This window comes from Leptopilina heterotoma, unplaced genomic scaffold (assembly GCF_015476425.1).
Source record: "Leptopilina heterotoma isolate Lh14 unplaced genomic scaffold, ASM1547642v1 Lhet_278, whole genome shotgun sequence".
Classification (NCBI taxonomy): domain Eukaryota; kingdom Metazoa; phylum Arthropoda; class Insecta; order Hymenoptera; family Figitidae; genus Leptopilina; species Leptopilina heterotoma.
In genome coordinates, this window is record NW_025110986.1 from 2,555,053 (window position 1) to 2,571,892 (window position 16,840).

The 16,840-nt window shown below is 26.8% G+C and overlaps 1 protein-coding gene across 1 annotated transcript in view; it reads left to right on the forward strand.

The window, feature by feature from the left end:
• The window catches only part of LOC122504066 (DNA polymerase theta), a 40,277-nt gene extending 25,414 nt beyond the window's left edge, over positions 1-14,863 (forward strand). The window contains exons 14-21 of the mRNA XM_043614950.1: positions 4,032-4,240; positions 4,392-4,569; positions 11,747-11,928; positions 12,025-12,144; positions 13,034-13,369; positions 13,613-13,877; positions 14,238-14,464; positions 14,618-14,863. Of these exons, the coding sequence (XP_043470885.1) occupies positions 4,032-4,240; positions 4,392-4,569; positions 11,747-11,928; positions 12,025-12,144; positions 13,034-13,369; positions 13,613-13,877; positions 14,238-14,464; positions 14,618-14,755 (1,655 nt within the window). The 3' untranslated portion in view covers positions 14,756-14,863. The remainder of the gene's footprint in view (positions 1-4,031; positions 4,241-4,391; positions 4,570-11,746; positions 11,929-12,024; positions 12,145-13,033; positions 13,370-13,612; positions 13,878-14,237; positions 14,465-14,617) is intronic.
• The last annotated feature ends 1,977 nt before the right edge of the window (positions 14,864-16,840 follow it).

Genomic DNA, 16,840 nt, shown 5'->3' on the forward strand with positions numbered 1-16,840 from the left:
AACAAAAAATTTTTTTTTAAATTAAATAATTAAGTAATTAAAAAGCATTTTTGAATTTTAGTATCCTATTTTATATAAGAAATCTCTAAACGAAAATCTCTCGAAATATCTCGAAGTATAGTAACGCCTATCCCATTGGTTGCTATCACTCGTGAGCTATACTCAATTGGCTGAATTCATATTTTCTATCTTTGTCTTTTAAACACTTGAAATAGAGAGGTTCATTCACTATACGAACATATACTTACACATTAAAATAAAAGTAGTGTTTGTAAGAGGGCTATATTCCCTTTATCCAAATCTTTTTCATCATCTTCGTCTTTCAAGTACTTAAAAAAAGAAAGTCTCAGTCTATTTCGGAAATACGTTCGTGAAAATCGTTATCTTAATTAACGCGATTCCTTCAGATATATTATTGACGTAATAAAGTGATTTAATCCAATTAAATAAATTATAAATTAATAAATTATTATTGATAAGAAATTATTTAGATAAATATAATTGTTAAATAAATTTAATTGAATTAATTTTTAAATGATTAAGTTTTATGTATTCAATTTATGTAAATAATATTAATATTTAATTTATTCTAATATAAAATTGTTAAAATTAAATGTTAGAAAATGTTATAAAAGATTAAATTTAATATAAAAATTTTATACATATTTTAATAACTAATAAAATAATTAATTTTACTAATGTCTTTCATTGCAGATAATAAAACGTATATTTATCTGCTTCATCTAAGAAGTGTGTATTATCTATAAATTTTAAAAGATTAATTCTAAAAGAAATTATTAAAGAAATACATAAACCAACAGAGAAAAGAAGGTCAGAAGAAACTGACAACATTAATAATAAATAAAAGTGTTTGGTTATTAAAAGAATTTTATTATTATATAACGTTTTGAAATTAATAATAATTATATTATTGATTTAAAATAAAATATACACTACAGTCAGAAATTGTCGGTACGAACGACGGGCGAGCTAAGAAAAATTGCTGCTGAAATTAAATTAACATAGTTTATTGTTACAAAATGATAGAAACTTGGTTCTTAGATTGTTTGAAAGCCTATTAAATTCCTTCGACTGATTTGTAAATAAATATTATTTTATATTTTTCAGAGATTTTATCACCTAAGATATTTAAAAAAAAAATTGATTAATTTTTCAATTTTCGTGTAATATGTTTGTGTGGCTGCACAGTCTAGAAAAATGGGGATCAAAATTAAAAACTCTTATAATATAACATAATCATTATAGTCTCAGCTTTTATTTAAGTCTTTGAAATTTAAAATTTATTCAACAGTTTTTGAAATATCTAAAAAATGTCCAAGTATGTTTTTCTAAAATTTCATTTGATTCCGAATCCTCTAAACTGAATGCATATTTTCCTCTTATATATGGTATAAAAATTAATACTCTTCACTTTAGAGGATTTTTCTCTCGCATATTATTTACTAATTACGATTATGAACTTATGAAGGAAAGTTAATTTGATGCACTGAATTAAATGTTTTTAATTAAATAAATATAATTAAAAACTAATAGTTAATTACTTACAATTATTAAAATATTTATTCCTTTATTTATTTCATTTGAATTCAATTTTTCTGACATTTGAACATCAAAAAATTGTTTTGTTCTATTATTAACCACCAAAGAATAAAAATAATATACATTAAATTGGAATATTTTCCTTTGGAGAAGAAAACTTTAGAGGATATTAGAAGAGGATTTTTTCTTTAACTATGAGATTACTCTTTTTAGGGTGCACGAAATTAGAAAAATTAATCAATTTTTTTCAAAATGTCTTAGGAGATAAATCTCTCAAAAATATAAAATAATATTTATTTACTTATCAGTCGACGCAGAATTTAATATAGGCTTTCAAACATAATATTTTTAAACATATTTTTTGTTTAAACCAAAACAGAAAATACATTATACATTATAATTAAATATATTTTATTCAAATAAATAATACTTTTGAATGAAAGCAGTAGATATAAATAATTAATATATATTAATAAGGGTGTCCAGCGGTCAGGGAAGTCAGGGAATTTTAATCAAAGTCAGGAAATTTTTTTCTTAGTACTTGCAGGACACCCTGAATTAATTATAAAATAAATGTATATGCATTTTATAAGTAAATAAAATTTATTTTTGAATAAATACCAAGAACCGTTTCGAAATTTTAGTTTCGTTTTAGTTCCTGATCTTCAGTTTCCGTCATTTTTAACTGATTTTCAGTTTAATTCCACTGATTCAAATCGCGAGAATAAAGTCACTGATTTTTAGTCAAATTTCACTAATCTTAAGTAGGAATTTCACTGATTCTGATTTAGAGAGTAAATTTCAATAAAATTAGGCCTAATTTTTGATGATTTTGTTCGTATTACTTCATGTAATAAATGTTTTTTATAATAAACAAAATATGATCATTTATTTTATATAAATATGTCTATTTTTTATAAATTATGTTTAATTATTTGATTTTTTAATTATGTTTTGAAAATTAATTTTTCATCGTCAAACTCGAAACACTGTTGGCGCGCGCAATTTGTCGTCTAGTATCTATTAAATGAACATATTTTACATTGACCTTTTTGACACTTTAATATTCATGATAATTTTTTGAATTTTTTAATCCTACTTTTACGGTTTCTAATTTTTTTGGAAAAATTTATTTCACAATACTAGTTAATAATTTAGATTCTACATTAAATAGATATTAAAACAAGACCAAGAGCGCTAAAAAAAGTTAATTAGTTTTCGAGAAAGAATTCGAAAATTCTTCAATCAGGTGTCAGTCTTTTCATAATTTCATTAGCTTTCAGGAAAAAAATACGAAAAATTTTTGTCATTCTTATTTTCTACGTTTTAAGCATTTTTCCACTTATAAAAAAAGGGGCGTCCTGATACTCACGGACGGTAGTGTAATTCAATTATTTTTTTAATATTCAATAAAATTTTTCGAAAGAATCTAATTATTTTCCAAAAATTTAATAAATCCTTCGAATTGAATTATATTCTATATTTTAATAAAATTCCTTGAATGACTAAATTATTTTAGAAAATTGTAATAAAATTCTGGGAAGAATTTAATTATTAAGAAACACGATTATTTAAAAAATTTGAAAGAAAATTTGAAAGTTCATAAAATTCAATTACTTTCAAAATTTGCAATTAAAATTATTAAAGAAACTACATTATTTAAAAAAAATTCAAAAAAAATCTTCAAAAGAATTTAATTAGGATTTTAAAAATTTTAATGAAGTTCTTCGCGAGAATTCAATTATGTATTTTCATAAATAATAAAATTCCAAATTGTTTTATAGCTCAAATTTTAATGTCAAAAGTTTGACATTTAATTTGTTAATAATGTGATTAGTGTTTTAGTGAAATTAATTCCTCTAGAATTTTGACAATAACAGAATTTTCACAGGACAGTAAAAAAAGGAAATCCTGCGAAGAATTTTATTAAAATTTCTTTTTTAAATAATTGAATTTCAGCGGACAATTTCATTATTTGGGGAAATAATTGAATTCTTGCAAGGATTTTATTAAAAAATTTTCAAGGAATTGAATTACAATTGTTTTAAAAATATATGAATTCTTATAAACAAATTTTATTAAAATTCTCAAGAATAATTTTTTATTTCAACTATTAGAGGATTTAAGCTAGTGCTAATTTTCAAAAAGAAGAAAATGTATCTTTTAGTTCAAATTTTAGAAAATATTTCAAGATTCGGAAGAATTGCAGTTCTAATCTTAATTAAATTTCAAAAGATTTACAATAAAAGTATTTTGAAATTTTAATTCCTGGTGGACAAAAAAATAACAATAAGAATTGAAATATTTATTTTTGTCATTAATTTTTTGTTGTAATTAATTTCATTTCCCATTACATTATTATTATTGTTTTTATTTACAACTTATTTGTTTCTTATTTAAATATATTTTTTAGATTTGTATGATTTTAAAATATGTGACTTTTTAATAAAAAGAAATATAATATTTTTCAGAGATAAAAGTAACAGTTAAGGAACGTGTAAATTTTTTAAACGAAATTTTGACGAACTCTTTGATGAATGTTCGATGTCTTTTATCGAGAAAACTTTACAAATTATTTTATCTTTGTTGTGGAATAATTTCTTCTTGTAAATTTATTGATCCATCTGTTGCTGATTGGACACTAAATTCTGAGGGAAAAAACAAAAATATGAATTATTTGGTAAGTGATATGTATATAAATTTTTATTGACTTATAATGTAGTTTTACAATATTGAAATTTTGTAAACCCATTTTTTTAAAGATAAAATGTAGTTTCGCAATTAATATTTATTTAATTTTAAACAATATTTAATATAAATTGTCCTTTCAGGTGGCAAAATATTATCCCATAGCTCATGAATATTACGAAAATCGTAATGTACTACAAGAAAATTATGAGTTTACTGAAAATGAATCAACCAAGGAGGCTGTACTAATTTGGTACATTACGGACGTAATTTTAAAGCAATTACATGAAAAGAGCACCACATTGCTAACCACGTTTAAAGGTATTTTATTATCTTTATTTTTTGAAAACAATTGAATTCCTGGAAAAAATTTTATTATTTACGAAAGTAATTGAGGTTTTAGGGTTCCGTACACCGCAGGTGTACCGACAGAACCCTATATTGGTGAGACTCTTGCGCCCGTAGCCAAATTCGTGTCCCCCCCCCAAACGGCTAAACTTTTTGACCTAGAGAGCTCAAATTCGGTACAGATATGTATTTTCACACGTAGATTACAGGAAAAATATAGCGAATGTAGAATAGAATATAATTAACGTTGGCCCATATACTTGCGTTGCGCCTGTATATTTGGCCATGACCTGGTGTGTTTTAGCGAATGTCATGGTCATAGCGTTGTCAAGGAAATAACACAATTTTTGGCCAAAAATGCATAAAAAGTGAACACCACCCCTCCCCCTATCTTAACTTCTAAACTATTCAACATGGAGAGCTGAAATTTTTATTAGACCGAGAGGCTATGGTTTTAGTACGGAATATAACCAGATTAAAATAAGACCTTTTTATTGGTAACGAATGACTCGAGATTAACTCTGGAGAGAGTACAAAGGAACTGTGATGATAAAAGTGTGTGTGTAAAGAAAGTGCATTAGCGCATGCGTAGGGACCCGGTAAGAAGGCTTGAATAAAAAGGTATTAAAAATTATTTCATCATCAATAAAAAGACGAAAATTTTTAATACTTCTGAATTCCTTTTTTGTCCGCTAAATTTAATACTTCTATTAAGTCAAATTCTACTATAAAATGAATCCTTTTCAATGCCCAAAGTTTACAATATTAGAATGAATACTTTTTAATCACTTAAAGTGGAATAAATTTGTGATCTATCTAATGCCTTTTAATTCCTTGTAAATCAAATGCTTGCTGGTGACAAAACAAAAATTGACCAATCAAAATCCAAGTTACTTGAGAAAAGAATGAAAAAAGAAAAGAAAATGGCTCTGTTCATTGACAGTTGTAATGTGCTTGACTTTGTAACTGGTGATAAATGGCGTCAACTGCGACTGTCCACGTGCATATTATAATCGGGTGAAAATTACCAAAGTGCAAATAAAATCCCACATAGCACCGAGAATTTCTCTAAACTAGACAGGATCTCGCCCACTGAGGTTATAAATATTACCTTGGTCCCCTTGGTCAACGTTTATGTGACGATATTAAAGGGAATTAAAAATCTTTTATTTGTATACTTTTATTGGGAATTCGAAACTCAGGACAAAAAAGGAATTAAAAGGAATTCAATTTTTTCAATACTTTTTAATGCAAGCCTTTTTACCGGGGACGTAGTTAGTATAAAATGATACATACTTGACACATTTTTCCTCAAACAAGTCCGTGTTTTGTCTTTGTATTATTATTTTGAAATAATTTCCCCCCATTTAAACGATAAAAAATAAAAAAGCACTGAACTAAACACTTTTTTGATGTCACGTGATCTCATACCGAACTGAGATATACACTTGAGATGCTTTGTTCCACTTAGTCCTTTAGTAAAGACATCAGCCATCAAATCATTCGTCGGTATGTAGTCGATGGAAACCTTGCCTTTTTCCAGGGCCTCCTTGATGAAGTGGTACCGAATTTCGATGTGCTTACTTCTTGAGTGGAACACCGGATTTCTGGCAAGTTTCTGCGCACTTTGATTGTCGTTATACATTTGGACCATTTTTTGATTTCATAGTCCGATTTCTTTCAGCGTGGTTGTTAAGGCCACGGTACCTTGTTTTTTGGACTCCCAGGTCACTGCCCCCCCTGCCAAAACAAAAACGTATCCTGTGTAGGATCTTCGATCTTCTGGGCATCCGCCCCAGTCGGAGTCAACGAAGCCTTCCAGATGTTTTGAACACTTTTGACATCTCAGAGCGAGTCTTGACGTTCCTCGGAGGTAACGCAAAATTCTCTTTGCTGCAATCCAGTGTTCTTTTTCCATTCGCGTTGTTAAACTGGCTCAAGTAGTTCACTGCATACTGCATAGGCGATGTCGGGTCTCGATCCCACGACCAGGTACATCAGGGTGCCAATGAGTTCCCTGAAGGGGTGATTATTTTCTTTTTCAGCTTTCGTTTGATCGAGTTTCTTTAAATTAATTCCAGCATTCGTCGGAGTAGAATATTTTTATATTATTTTACACTCATAGGAACCTTGTAGAAAACATGAGGAACCTTCTGAATCACACGGAAAAAAATAGTCGCAGAAATTTTCAGCGACTAATCGAAGACTCTCGGATATGAACGAATCTTTTATAGACTTTTAGAAATGTTCTACGATTTTAGCAGAAATTCTCCAAAAAAAGTCGAGGACTTTCTAGAAACCTAGTAGCGGAAAACAGTCTCGGAATTATTCTAACACTTCATAGAAGGTTTCGTCGACGAGTCGCGGAAAATGGTGCGCACAAAAGTTGCGCGCGTTAAAACCAATAAACACTGTTTTTTTAACATTTTTTTTTAACAATTTATGACAATTGATTGTCAAGATTATTATTATTTTTATTATTCAATGTGTCGATATTAATATATACATTAAAAAATTCTAAATAATTTCCGCGACTGTCAATTAAAAATTAGAACGCTGTAGAGTAAATTCAGGTTTGTAATTTTCCGTGTGGCGGAATCGGTTACATGCGCGTGGAGTCTTCATTTTCTTCGACAGTCGCGGAAAGTTTCTTCAAATGTAGTCTATTTCTTCAAAAACTGTGAATATGATTTTTATAACACTTTCCACTAAATCCGAGAGTCTTCAACAAAGTCGAGGAAAATTTCCGCGACTTATTTTTTCCGTGCAGGCGCGGATCCAGAAGCAAATTTTGGGAGGGGGGCGATTCGTAAATTAAAACCTTATAGTAATGAAGGCATAGACATATTAATACCTAACATTACACTGTGAGTAAGTGTGTTTGGGGGGGGGGGCGATCGCCCCTTTCGCCCCACCGTGGATCCGCGCCTGTTCTGAATTATTATTTTCTCAATCTATTAAAATCACATTAGAACTTTGTTCATTCCTCATTGGGACAAAAACCTATTAGAAAAATAGTAGAACCTAGTTCATCTTACATTGTGTTCCTAGAAGGTTTTTAAGTGTTTTCTAATATTTCCTATGAGGCTTTTTTATATACCACCCAGTAAAAAAAAAACTAATTCAAATGAATTGAAACGAATTAACATTTTTGGTAGGCTCCAATTCGTATTTGTCACAAAGCGGGATTCACTCAAGCTCTTTGTATATTCAATTGAATTTAATTCAATATGTACCAATTTGTCCAAACGAATTCGCATTCGAAAGAAATGGCCAAGGAATGCATTGAATTCGTGCTAACGAATTGAAAAAAATTAAAGGCTCAAAACTTGTCCAGTGAATTGGTACGGATAGAAGGTTCGGAAGTTCAATACAGTTTCACGAATTCAGGAAAATTGCATCATGGCTCCAATTCGTATTTGTCACAAAGCGGGATTCACGAAAGCTCTTTGTGAATTCTTTTTAATTCATTTCAATTAGTTTTCGTTTACTGGGATAGTTCGATGCTCTGTATCCTCTATTGCCAATGTTTAAGTGTGTACTTTTTCTTGGTATTTTACCAATACAATTAAGAGTCTTTTCTGTGGACAGTAACTTATAACAAAGTAGACAAATTCCTTTTGAAATAAGAGTGATGTCCATATTATTTCAACCAATTTTAGAATTATAATTTTAAAAATAATATTGAATGTTATTGGGAATGAAAACAATTGAAGAATGATTATCGTTATTTTTTAAGTTTGGATATAATTTAATTATGAAAAATAGTTTTAAGACAAATTAATTGATGAGTTAATTATGTAAAAATCCTCTTATGTCCTGATAATATGTGTATTGAGTACTTAATTCTATTTACAAAAGTCCCAAATTTTTAATGAAATTATACAATATAACAAATTTTTAATTAATGAAAAAATTAAAAATAGTTACGAAATCATACGTAACACTGAATTCGAATATTTGGTTAAAATTTTTAAATTCAAAATGGCGGCTTTAAAAATTTAAAAGTTTCCTGATTTGACTAAAAATGCTCACTTGGGGGGTTTTTGGGGTCGCTGATTTCAAATATCTGGTTAAAATTTTTAAATTCAAAATGGCGGCTTCAAAATTGCGACCGAAAAAATTTTAAAGTTTTCGGATTTGGCTAAAAATGCGCATTTGAGGTTTTTCGGAGACACTGAATTAGAATATTTGGTTAACATTTTATAATTCGAAATGGCGACTTCAAGATGTCAACTAAAAATTTAAAAGAAGTTAACAATTTTCCAATTTTAATTTTTTTTTAAATTTTTTTTAATTTTTTTTTTTTTTTTTTTTTTTTTAATTTTTATTTTTTTATTTATTTTTTTTTATTTTTAATTTTTTTTTTTAATTTTTTTTTTTTCCAATTTTTTTCAATTTTTTTTTTTTTTTTTTTTTTTCAAAGAACTCAGAAAAAACGGTAGCATGGTGGGAAATTAATAATTTTGAAATTATTAATTAATTTCGAAAATATTTTTCAAATTAAGCAGGTTTTTGTATTAGGGCAGCTGTGCTGTCGATACATTGAAGCCCATGAGCTTATCGAGATTTATTTAAGATATTTAATTTATTTGTGTAGATTGATTCGGGAAAATTGTTAACTTCTTCAAATTTAATATTTAATCACCGAATGATAAATTCACTTCCTTCAATTAAAAATTTAAAAGTTTACGAATGTGGTTATAAATAGTTATTTGAGTCTTTTGGGGTTTATATTTTTATATTTTTATATATGCGTATAATATATTTTACATATATTATATTTTTATATTTATATATATATTTACACAAACTATTTAAAACACCGCTCTTAGTCGAATCCGGAGTCACGAACTATTTAATTTAATTACTATTATTAAATTTTTTAATATAGATCGATTTTGAGTATTTCACAATGTTTTAAAACATCGGACATATTAATTCCTCTGCTTTAAGTTTTAAGAACTAATTTGAGAACTTTAAATTTCTTTTGGTTGCCATTTTAGAGCCGCCATTTTCAATTTTTGATTAAATATTTGGATTTGGAGACCTCAAAAACCCCCGAATGAGCATTTTCAGCCAAATTCGTAAACTTAAATAATTTTTGGTCGCCATTTTGAAGCCGACATTTTGAATTGAAATATTTTAACCAAATATTCGAATTCAGCGACCTCAAAAACCCTCAAGTAAACATTTTTAGTCAAATCCGTAAACTGTTAAATTTTTTTTGGTCGCCATTTTGGAGCCGCCATTTTGAATTTTAAATTTTTGACCAAATATTTGGATTTAGAGACCTCAAAAACCCCCGAATGAGCATTTTCAGCCAAATTCGTAAACTTAAAAAAAATTTGGTCGCCATTTTGAATTTAAAATTTTCAATAATGGATTTGGATTCAGCGACCCCGAAAACCCCCGAGTAGGCATTTTTAGCAAGATTCGTTAACTTTTATATATCTTTTTGTTCGATGCCGCTATAGCGGTCATACACACTGGGGGCACGAATTATTTTTGCCTCTATAGACGTCAAACACTGTGAAGGGGTTAAAAATTAAGTTCGACGTCAATATTTCAAGCTCAGATCACCTACAAGAGATTCTGAGTATTGCCAAGTTTTTATCTTGAGAATTGGCAACAGGATAATTAAAGTTGTCGCTTAATGCAAAAAAAGTTAAAATCAATTTTCAGACTGGTTCAGTATTTCATCTCACATTTAAAAAGTACCCAGTAAACGAAAACTAATTGAAATGAATTAAAAAGAATTCACAAAGAGCTTTCGTGAATCCCGCTTTGTGACAAATACGAATTGGAGCCATGATGCAATTTTCCTGAATTCGTGAAACTGTATTGAACTTCCGAACCTTCTATCCGTACCAATTCACTGGACAAGTTTTGAGCCTTTAATTTTTTTCAATTCGTTAGCACGAATTCAATGCATTCCTTGGCCATTTCTTTCGAATGCGAATTCATTTGGACAAATTGGTACATATTGAATTAAATTCAATTGAATATACAAAGAGCTTGAGTGAATCCCGCTTTGTGACAAATACGAATTGGAGCCTACCAAAAATGTTAATTCGTTTCAATTCATTTGAATTAGTTTTTTTTTACTGGGTAGCAAACTTAAAAATCATACAAAAAATTCTTATTATTCCTTATGACTCCCGGAAGAGAAATTGACTTGGATTTTTGATTTTTGTCAATTCAGTTAATAATGACAAGTTGTCCGAATTTACCCAAAGAATTCGAAAATTTGGGGTAAATCCGGAGAGAGTTTCTATTACATTTTAAAAAGTAGAGAACGTAAGAGAAAGTGAAAGAGAGATAGAGAGAGTGAGAGATAGAGTAAGACGGAGAGAGTGAGTGACTTCAAATTCTTAATCAGCGACCCCAAAAACCCCCGCGTAACAATTTTCAAGGAAATCCGATCGAAATTTAAAAATTGTCCGCCATATTGGATCCGCCATTTTGAATTTTCAAAATCTGACTTCTTATTCTTATTCAGCGACCCCAAAAACATTTTTTTATCAAGTTTAATTAAAATCTATTAAAATTTGTTAAAGTTATTTAAGTTTTTCATTACTACTTTTCGAATGGTTGATTTTTTAACTTTTATGATACTATACACTTAACTGATTCAACTTTTATACATCTATACTATGAATTTTTCTCAAGTTGTTTCATCCCTTAATAAAGTAGTATACTTAAAATAATTTTTTTTTAAACTTTTCTTAGAAACTAAGCTCTCCGGATTTACCCCAAATTTTAGGAAATTTTCTATAAATCGTGGGGTAAATCCGGACAGTTAGTTTTATGCGATTAAAACTTATCTAAATTTTTTTTATGCTCCATAAAATTTATCTAGGGAACACAAGGAAGAAATTAATGCAATATAAAACCTGAAGTATTGTCTTTTATAATAAGAAACTTACGTCATTTGTGAAAAATAGGTATTTTGTCCGGATTTATCCCAACTGACCCTAAATTAATTAAATTCTTCAGAGCAATTTGATTAAAATTGTAGGTATTGAAAATAATTAAATTTCTGTGAAAAATTATATTTAATTTTTTATGAAAATAATTGAATTCTTGCGAAGAATTTTATTATTTATGAGAATAATTGAATTCTTAATGTTTCTATAAAAATTTTCAGATGTGGAAATGGAAGTTTTGACTGTTTTGGGCCGAATGGAACTTAGAGGTTTGGGTATTAATTTGCCAGCTTTGAATGAATTGTCCGACGTTATTAAACGAGAAATGTCACTTTTAGAAAAAAGAGCATTTTACATAGCAGGGAAAAAATTTAATTTCATGTCTTCATCAAGCGTCGCCCAAGTTCGTGAAGTTTTTTTCTTCATTTTCTCTCTCTCTCTCAAAATATAATTTTTAGTTTATTGTATTGAAATAAGATTTATGACGAAATTGTTTTAGATTTTAGGAATACAGAAAGGAAAACGTACTTCGACCAGTAAAGCTGTTTTGGAACAGTCCAATCATCCAGTTGCCAAATTGATCATATCCTGGAGGAAATTAAGCACTCTTCAATCATTGGTAAATATAAATATATATAATAACTTCTTTTCCTGAAAATTCTACACAAAAATCTTTTTAGAGAAAAAAGAAACAATTTTTTTTGTTCATTTCATTTTATCAAAAGACAGAAAGATATCGAAAAAGAAATTATTTTTCCAAAAGTAGAAATTAGTTATAAAAACTGAAAATTAATATTTTTTAAAAATTATAATTTTTTGAAATATAATTCTTCACAAATACGATTCTTTTTTAAAACAATTTTTAAAAGTAATAAAATTAAATACCTTCAAATATAAAATTTATTTCAATTAAATTTAACAAAACTTTTAATTGTTTCAGTTTTTAAAATCATTTTCGGGAATTCAGTTATCTTTCAAGAAATTATAATTACAATTTTTCAAAAACTAAATTTCTTTTAGAATTTCTTCCGAGAAATGTGATTATTTAGGAAAATAATTGAATTATTGCCAGGAATTTTATTAGAATTTCTAAAAATAATAAAGTAATATTCAAATTTAATTATTCGATAGCTACTTTTAATTACTTTTTTCAGTCTTAAAACTATTTTTGCAACTTTTTTAAAATTAATAATTATCTAGTGCGAAGCCTGACTTGTGGTTTTTTTAATTTGAGAAAGAAAATTCATAGACTATTTAAGATTTTGAATAATTTGATATTTTTGTGAATAAAATTTCCTTTTTTTACTGTCTCGTGAGAATTCTGTTATTGTAAAAATTCTTGGGGAATTAATTGCACTAAAACACAAATCACTCTATTTATAAATTAATTGTCAATTTTTCGACATGAAAATTTGAGCTGTAAAACAATTTGGAATAAAAAATTCTAACTTCACGTGAGGACAGAATATCCCGATTATTATTTATTATGTTTTTGTTATTAATTTTAGGTGGTGATTCCGTTGTTGAATGAGGCAGAAAATTCGCGTATTCATGGCACCCACATAAATCACACTGTAACAGGAAGAATTTCAATGCAAGAACCAAATCTTCAAAATATCCCTAAAGATTTTAATTCCGAGGATAATACATTTGTGATAAGCATTCGAATGGCTTTTATTCCAACAGCTGGAAATATTATGCTTTCCGCCGATTATTGTCAACTTGAACTTCGTGTTCTTGCACATTTTTCCAACGATTCAGTTCTTCATTCAATTATGAAACAGGAGGGAACTGATATTTTCAAAAGTATTTCTGCAAAATGGAACAACATCGATGAAAATATGGTTAGAAAAATTAATTTCAACAAAATTATATTACCATTAATATCAAATATTTACTTATTTAGTTCAAATACTTAGTTTATATATTAATAACGAATATATTAAAATAAATTTATTAATTATAATTTTTTGGACTTTGAATCCAATAAAACATTTTTTTTATTCCTTAAAGTCCATCTGAGGTCTGTGCTTTTGATATTTCTTTTTGATATTTTGTAATTTCTTTTTTCTTTTTCTTTATTTTAGGTTGACGATAAAATTCGACAGAGAACAAAGCAGCTTTGCTATGGAATGATTTATGGAATGGGAACAAAATCACTAGCTGAAAGTTTATCGGTTACTGAAGATGAAGCTAAAGAATTTTTGGAAACTTTTATGAGAACATATAAAGGAATTCGCTCTTGGCTATCGAGTGTCGTTGAACGAGCTCGTATCGATGGTTATGTAACAACAATAACAAAACGATGTCGAATAATTCCAGGCATATGGAGCGAGAATAGATCTGAAAAATGTAAACTTTTTTTAAAATTATTACACAAATTTTAAATCTTTCAAAAACTTTCTTTCTTAGTTTTTAAAGTGATTTTTTTCTGTTCATTCCAATTTCTTTCAATTAGCTTTTAATCTAAATATTTTTTTAAAATTATAAAAATTGTTGAAAAGTATATTATTGTTTCCAAAAAATGGTTATAATCTTTTAGGAATTTTTTATTTCTATATTTTCTATATTTCTGACGATAAAAATTGTTAATAATTATTGTAACAAAGAAAAAAGAATTGAATTTGATAATTAATGTAATTTCTTTAGAAGTAAAAATAATGAATAATGAATTTAATTAAATAATTAATAATATTTAATTATTTTTGATAGCACAAGCTGAACGACAGGCAGTAAACACGAAGATTCAAGGATCAGCGGCAGATATTGCTAAAAAAGCAATGGTTCTCATTGATAAAAAATTACAGGAAGAATTTCCAAGCAGTCCTGTTATTTTTCCTGCTCCGCGTCCGAGAAGAAAATTGCGAAATTCAGGATCAAACTGCGATTTTAAAGGAGCCTATCTCGTTTTACAGTTACATGATGAATTATTATTTGAGGTAAAGGGACTCGTTTTTAATTAGTGTTTTTTTTTAATAAAATGATTATTATTATCCGTATTTTACAGTAATGAAAATTGTATTTCTACAATAATTAGTTAAATTTTAGTTCATTTCAACGTTACATTTAAATTATTATGATAATTTTTATAGGTAAATGCAAAGGATTTACATCATGTTGCTGCTTTAGTAAAAGAATCAATGAAAAAGGCGTATTCTCTCGAAGTGCCACTACCAGTAAAATTGAAAGTTGGTCCAGCATGGGGCGATCTCAAGGAATATAATTTTTAGAAAACATCTCAATTTAATGAAAAAATTTAGAAAATTTTGATCATTCGATTTACCATTTACAATTTTTTTTTCTCTTTTAAAAGAAACAGGCAAACATGATTTTTCGATTTATTTTACATGTTGCCAAAAAAAATGATGTTTATATTATTTTTAATCTAATTCATTAGTGATATTTTATATTTATACTACAAGTCGATGTTTTATTTTTATTTTATTACATAGACTATATTTTTACTATTACTTGTAGTTATCTATATTATGTTATTATAATTAATATTATTATTATTTTGTTAATTTACAATTTTTATATTAGGTGAAAAAATTGTACATAGAATCAAATTAAATTCCATGTAATGCTCGATTTATTATTAATTTCAGTCGTATATAGAAACTGAAATTAAAAAAACTGTTATTTGTAAATGACGTTTAGTCTCAAATTCAATGTTTTTTAATAGTTTTTAAACTTGTATATATTTGGAAAATAAATTTAAAAATGTTTTGCAAATTAATTTTTTAAATGTAATAAAATAAAGAGAAAATTATTTTCAATATTTTAAAAATCTATTTATTAATAATATATTCAGGTAATATGTTTGATTTTTTGTTTCCAAACTTTTAAAATAATTTTACTTTTTAAATGTTTTCAATTTAAAAATTAATGTACTGAAAATCATTTAATTCTGGCAAAGTATTTATTTATAAAAAAATTTGAAAACAATTGCATTCATTTAAAAAAATTTTTTCAATACCTAATTGAATTTTTTTAAGAAAATGTAAATTGAAAACAATTTAATTCTTGCTTTTTTGCTTCCTCATAAAGGAAGTATTGTAATACCAAAATTTTTCGAGTTCGATTTTTTGACATATCTTTATGTTATTTGACCTCAAAGTTCAAAAATGACATTTTTAAAAAATGTCATTCCGTATGTGTGTGTGTGTGTAAACATCACATTTTCATAAATATCTCGAAATCATGAAAAGCTTTAGAGATGGATTTTTTTAAATTGTAGGTCTCATGTGCGGACATAAAATGAGAGTACTTTGGGATAGATTAATAAAGTTTAACTATATTTTTTTTAGATTTTTAATTTTACAAAAAGACGTTTTTTGCCCATAACTTTAAAAAAATGTTAGGACACCTATAAAAGTTTTTCCATTATTTTGTAGAGTTTTTTGAGACGCATCTTGAGAGCCATAATTGAACATTTTTCGTCCATATTAAGCGGAGATATTAAACTTTTAAAAATATAAAATTTTCGAAAATAAGACTTGTTTGAAAATTTTGGTGAAAAATGTAAAAGTAACTTTAGAAATATCGTTAGTGACTTGTAGAGCATTAAAAGACGCTTCGATGGACCTATTTTTAAACCTAATTCGATCATAAATTTTAAAATTATTGATTTTTTAAAAACCAAAAATTGTGGAAAATTATATTTTCTCAACTTTTTGGTTTGAAAACTTTTCTTTATCTATTAATTGATTTATCCAAAATTTAATCACTTTTACCATATTTATAAAAAGTTATTCATAATTATATTTCTATTATTATTATTATCTTTATGGGGAAGCAAATTGTTTATGAAATGAGCACCAAAATTATAACAAAAATGTACAACGCGCGTTTCAATTGCTAGTTGGATAATAAATTTTAAAAAATGCTTTGCAGCTATTAAAAAATTTTTAATAAAACAAAGAGAAAATAAAATTAAATGAAACATTAATATTTTGAAAAATTAGATTTATTACTTTTTTTAATGTCAGATACAAAAATTATTCGATAACAAATATACAAAAACTAATTGATCTGATTTTATATAATTATATACACACAAAAAATATTGACAAAATCTTATAGATTAGACAAAAAAAAGTGATTGCACTAAATACAAAAAAAATTTTTTTTTCGAAATTCTTGAAGAAAAAGTTAGTATTTCTCAGAAATAAACAATTTTCTTTTGTAACTCTTCTTCAAAATTGGTGCAAAATTAAATTTTAAATTTGATAAAATACATTAGTAATTAATTCTCACATCGCTAATTATTTTTAACATTTTTTTTCATTGATGATAACAAATAATTACTTGTC